Source organism: Fundulus heteroclitus, chromosome 2 (genome assembly GCF_011125445.2).
Source record: "Fundulus heteroclitus isolate FHET01 chromosome 2, MU-UCD_Fhet_4.1, whole genome shotgun sequence".
Classification (NCBI taxonomy): domain Eukaryota; kingdom Metazoa; phylum Chordata; class Actinopteri; order Cyprinodontiformes; family Fundulidae; genus Fundulus; species Fundulus heteroclitus.
Genome location: NC_046362.1, coordinates 11,211,554 through 11,217,706, shown reverse-complemented (window position 1 = coordinate 11,217,706; position 6,153 = coordinate 11,211,554). Strand labels below are relative to the sequence as shown.

Sequence of the window (6,153 nt, the reverse complement as noted above, 5' to 3'; positions counted from 1 at the left end):
TATTTCGATTCATGGTGTCATTATTGCCTTGTATTTTTATTTTAGTTTAAATGTTTTATTTTTAATTTTTTACCAGATATACGTATAGCCTACTTCGTGTTGACAGACAGCTTCATTTAAAGTGATTTCTTGAATTTACAGGCCTGGCAGGAATCAGGTTGTGGCTTGTAAAATTGAACTTAGTATTCAAAAAAAAAAAAAAAAAAAAGCAGTCAGTCACAGTTAATTCAAGGGCCACAAATGGTCGGGTTACTTTGGATCACTTGTTTTTACTTTATAAAAGATCCTCACCATTTGAAAACTGGATTTTGCATTACTGGTTACCTTTGCTTTTCATTAAAATTTTAATGATGATCTGACATATTTATATGTGACAAAAAGGCAAAAATGGAAGAAATTGGTAAGGATGTGAACCACTTTTTGTGACACAGCAGATCCCTTGAAAGAAAGTCTTCACTCTTCAGACAAAATATGAACATTAATAAATGCTTATGTAATTTTTTTACAATATTTTTTTTTATTACAAATGTCTTACTCTACAGATACATATATATACAGCTGGCCTGGCCAGCCAGACTGACTTACTCGGTGTAAGGCTCAACACTCTCTGGTCTAAAACGGACCGGACCAATCACAGCACGGGACGCCAGACTTTACGATGCGTCACTCTCAGCGCCAGAATTACCCATAATGCAGCAGCACTTTTTTCTATAAACATAATAGTCAAGATACATACGGAGATTTTTGTTTCTTGGTGCCTTGGAAGATTAAGAAAGTGCATGTTACTACGCGATGTATCCTCTGATTTTTTTTAGACAAAAGAGGCAAAAATCGTTCACTGGAGAGTTTGCTCGATGGTATAATGTATTTTGAGGACTACAAATTACAAAAAAAAAAACAGAGCGCATGGCTTGTCGTTTTTTTACGTCACATCTATAGTTATCTGATTGGTCCTAACCTGTTGACGCTGATCCTGTTAGTCCCGCCTTTGAAATGGGGCTCTATCAGCTCTTTTCCAGACTGATGGGTCAGACTAATAGACAGCAGCACTACATAAAACTAATTCAACCAGAGATAGGACATTATTGTCACCTGTAGTGTGACAGAGTACAATCAAGCTGGCATTCAGAGTGATTTATGGGTTAAAACTCAATATAAAAATGATCAGTCACAGGAAGGTGTGAAAATGACCGAAAAACCCAAAAACACATCGATGATTTTGTTGACCTTTGGTCATAGGCAGCAGTCAACCAAACTGTTAATGTCCCACTTGAGAACCGTGTGTGTGTGTGTGTGTGTGTGTGTGTGTGTGTGTGTGTGTGTGTGTGTTTTAACAACCCCAGAAAGAAAGACAGAGATACTGGTAATGGTCTGGTAACCAGATGCATCAGCGTCAGCTATATCCTGTGCTAACAGCAGCAGTGTACACCACAGGCCATTAGCTGACACACAGCCATAAAGGCTGTGGAAAGCCTGATAAAGCCGCTGTTAGCAGTCTGCAGATTACACTGGAGAAATCAATCAGAGCCATGCAGAGAAACATTGATATGTCGCTTCTGAACGGGGCTCACAGTGTCATAGAGGGACTGTAATAATAATAAAAAATACATTTGTAAAGACATTTCTAATCAAGCCCAGAGAGATCAGTGCATAGTTACAGTTTAATATAGCATTTAAAAACTAATAAAAAATACAGCCCATCAAACCGAAGAGTAGTTATAAGCACTCTAACAGCATTTGTATTTCTTCAAGGCGACGTGATCACAGTTTTTCTGTCAGGAAACAACAGAGCTGTAATCCTGAATATTTGTTATAGTTTAAAACGTTTCAGTTTAAACACATTCAGGAAAATACTTTTTTTTCCTTTTTTTTTTTTACAATGAAATCCCTCTTTTAAATATCTAAGAACATTTATATGTAATGATAAAGCATAGCAGTGAATTAGTCAGAAAAAGTAATTTAAAATATTTGGGTAATTGACAAAAATCAACACTACTGAAATCATTTTACATTGAATTACTCTGACAGATATATTACACTGTCATCAGGCATTTTTCTGCTTAATATGGTAGTTATTACTGCTTTAAAACTTTAAAAACCTTTTTTTAACGTGCTTTAAGTACTGTATTTGTTTACAGCTACAACACATGGAAGCGATGAAGTAAAGAGTCTCCACCATCAACCTGCCAAGCATGTCTGTCATGTCACTGCTCTCAGTCTCTAGACAGCGGAGAACATTTATCTTTAAACCCAGTCAACTAGAAATAATTTGGTCCAAGTAATGTTTGCCTTTCATGCCCTCACCTTTCGCCGTGGCACTTTGTAATCAGCGCAAAGGAGGCCGACAGCCCAGCTTGTTCGGACCATTTCAACAGGACACAACCCAGCAAAACAAAACGAAGTGTTTCCCACGCGTTCTGTGGCTCATTTATTTACAGACGCAGTGAAAAAGAGACAGCTGAGGAACAACAATGGTGGGTGTTAACTATAATTATTCATTTTTTACTGCCTTGTTATCGGTAATTTAATACTGAACTTTAACAATGTTCATTCTGCTCTTATTTATGTCTTTTTTAATGATCAAAGCATCACGGTATTTTAATGTCTTTCCAGGAACAATGACATGCAATTTTTTGTTTCTGAATATTTTATCATGGTTATTGTTTTTGCTGTCAAATGTCAGATAACCGTTTTTTTATCTGTTGTACCAATAAAAAACGGTGTTTGTAGTGTTCTTTATATACAAAGCTTTGCCTAATCATTAACAATGGTTTTAAAAAAGTGTACACAACCCTGTTGAAATGCCAGGTTTCTGCGATGTGCAAAACAAATTAGCCTTTGTTGAAGCATTTCAAAACTCTTTCTACATATGATGTAACGTTTATCCTGTACATTTTAAGTAAAACATCTAAATACACATTAGAGGAAAAGTACAAAACATAAAAAGCTGCAACAATCCTGTTGCCTAGATGTGGACATTTTAGAACTATAAGTAAGATAAAAGCAAAAAGGTCTACTTTGCTGAAGCACTTACTGAATTTATTTCAGCATTCAATCTTGGATTCCCATGTCTATCTGATGAATCTAAAACAAAGTTCAGCTACAGCAAAAGGGTTTTCCTGAGATCTATCCACTTGCATCTTTTAGCTAAAGCCGTAGTTTGTAAAGAGGCTTCCAAGAATCTTCTTGCAAAGGTATCAGATGGGAGAAGAATATTGAAAACTTCATTCAGTAGCTGCATTATGGCAGACTGAAGACAATAATTTAAGAATATATAGGACAGGGGGACATTACAAACACAGGAGGTATTTTTGAAAACTGCTCAAAGACAAGATGTGACTACAGAGTTTATTGAACATGTAATAACTATGTGTGTGTGTGTGTGGGGGGGGGGGGGGGGGGGGTCACCAAAATGAAAACCGTGGATCATTGAAAGGGGATATATCATGCTTTTTAATGCCTACCCCTTCACATTGAAATCATTCAGTGGTCTATAGAAAGTGGAACTGCAACGCTTTGGTCTGTAGTCCTCATTATTTCTGCCCTACAGCCGCTCTTTTGCCCCTATTCAGAGGCGATAGCAACTTGTTTTGGTGTGGTCTCATTAAATGGCTGGGCTATGGGGCCCCATACTGGGCTCTTTATAATAATAATTGAATAATAATTTAACTTTATGATCTCACAATGGAGAAATTCACTTCTGCATCCTTGGGGAGCAGTGGGCTGCCACTGTGTGGAGCAATTGGGGGTTGGGGGTCTTGCTCAGGGACCCAGAATGGCAGCTTGTGGGAGTTGAACTCAGAGCCTCTGGGACCGAGGCTCTGTGCTCTAACCACTAGGCCACCACCCCCCTCCTCCTTCCAGATCACAGAGCTTTTCACTCCACCAGGAGCTCACCCAACTCACAGTGCCGCCCTCCACCTGTCAGTGGAAAACCAGCTGTAGGTGAGGTTAGGGAGAACAATCAACACTGGCACCCCTTTCAGCTGATCCAGAGCGATGATGAGTCTGCATACAGACAGGAGGTGGATCAGCTGGTCCACCGGCACGCCCAGAACCACCTGGAGCTAAACCCCGTTAAAGACAACACTGTGTCTGCTGTGGCTCACTCCCTGTGTTGGGAGATGGTCCTCACACATTGACACCATCCGTAAGAAGACCCGGCAGCAACTTAAGATGTGAAGCCTTCCTCAGGAGCTGCTTGATCACCTTCTACTCTGCCACCATTCAGTCTGTCTGGTGCTCCTCCATCCGGCTTTTACCTTCAACTTGGGGCTACAGAGCGCTGATGGGTAATACGAGCTGACACAGAGCCGGTTTCTACCCCCAGGCTGTGTCTCTGATTAACACTTTACACTCAGCTACCCTGCAGAGAGGGAAAAATAAACATTTATACACATCCTTACAGATATGTATGAAACAACTCCTCCTCTCACCTTTTCCCTGAATAATGTTTTTTTCCTGTAATAGATTATAGTTTGCTGTTCTGCTTGTCAGCCTTTTTGTCACACGTTGAGGGCGTTGGAATCTGAAGTCAAACTCCTTGTTTATACCCACAAACCTAGCGAATAAAGTTGATTCTGAACATAAAGATATCTACGCAGTTTAAGGGCTGAATTTCGCATAACATGTTCCCTTTAATCTGGATTCCACAATGATTTGCTACTCTGTGTTACTCTGTTGGGTAAAATCAAAATAAAACATATTGAAGTTTGTGGTTGCTATATGACAAAATGTGAAGAAGGCTGTGATGGTATGCAGACTTCTGAAATGCTCTGTTAAATGATTGAGAGTTTGGCAGTCATACAACATATCTTTTATTTATTTAATTAATTCATTTTTTTTTTTACATTTTTCAGGTGTCTGGCTAGTGGCATCATGGCTGTTCCCAACACGTATGGGGTGATCTTTGCCTGTATCTGCGGAGTGATCCTGGGCATTGGCTTCTGCGCCAACCTGCTGGTTTTCTCTTTATTTGCCAAGGAAAATACGCTGCGTAAGAACCGGCTGGACATCCTTCTCCTCAGCATGACTCTGGCTGATTCCCTGACCCTCCTCCTCATTCCCTTCACTCTGCACTCCGCCGTCAGTCACTCTTGGCCCCTGGGTGACATCTCTTGCAAGGTCTACCAGTTCCTGCTGGCGTTCAGCCTGGCAGCGAGCACGTACTCGCTGTGCGCCGTTTCCATGACTCGAGCCATGATCATCACCAACCCGTACCAGCCTCCCACCATGGACCTGGTCATCCTCATGTTTGTCTTGGTCTGGGCCCTCAGTTTCTTCATCAGCCTGCCCCTGCGAATGTTTGCCACCAAGGAAAGTCTTAACCCAAGCCTGGCAAACTTCAGCTTCTGCCTTCCAACCATTCATGAGCACCACTACCAAGTGGTCCTAAGCCAGTTCGTGCTTTATTACTTTATTCCAATGGTGGTCATCGCCTTCAACTACGTTCGCCTGGCACTTTTTCTCCACAAGAGCCCTGTAATGTCGGTGTCCAGCGCCAGGAACACCCGCAGAGCCTCTGTCATGGTGTTTTTGGCTGCCGCCACCTTCTCCGTCTGCTGGCTGCCCGGATATGTGCTGGAGCTGTGCGTGTACCTGGGACTGTACCGGCACGGACAGGCTTGGGATATGTTCTACTTTATTTGCACTATGCTGCAGTACCTGCACCCCAGCATCAATCCGGTGCTCTACGTGCTGCTGTCCAAGCGCTACCGCCACAGGAGGGCAGCCTGGCTCTTCAGCCGCAACAGGAACAGGGTGCAGCCGCAGGTCACCAGCGTCACCACAGACAGCTTCTGAGTGCAGATACGTGTCATTTACACTCACTGCCAATACGTCTGTGTTGGCTGTTTTGCGAATGCTCTCTATACTTAAAAAAAACAAAAAAAAAACGCTATTGTTATCAAAAAACAAAGCAAAAACAAAAATATGAGAGATAATTTTGCAGACTGGTTGTACTACAAAAAAAAAAGAAAAACTAAAAACTGTATGAATGTGCAACCTGTTAATGTTCTTTGTTCCAGTAAGATGCACTTAGGACACAATGATGAGCTGTATCTTGTACTGTTTTGTTATAGAGGTTTTATCTGTTTGTTTTTTTATTTGAAGAGGGTTAATGTTTTTGCTTTTTATACCATCAAATCATGCTGC

The 6,153-nt window shown here is 41.1% G+C and overlaps 1 protein-coding gene across 1 annotated transcript; it reads left to right on the top strand.

The window, feature by feature from the left end:
• Nucleotides 1-4,873: 4,873 nt before the first annotated feature.
• LOC105938495 (galanin receptor 2a) lies at nucleotides 4,874-5,802 on the top strand. Its single transcript, XM_012880242.2, has one exon. It carries the CDS (start codon nucleotides 4,879-4,881, stop codon nucleotides 5,800-5,802), a length of 924 nt encoding a protein of 307 aa, XP_012735696.2. The 5' UTR covers nucleotides 4,874-4,878.
• The last annotated feature ends 351 nt before the right edge of the window (nucleotides 5,803-6,153 follow it).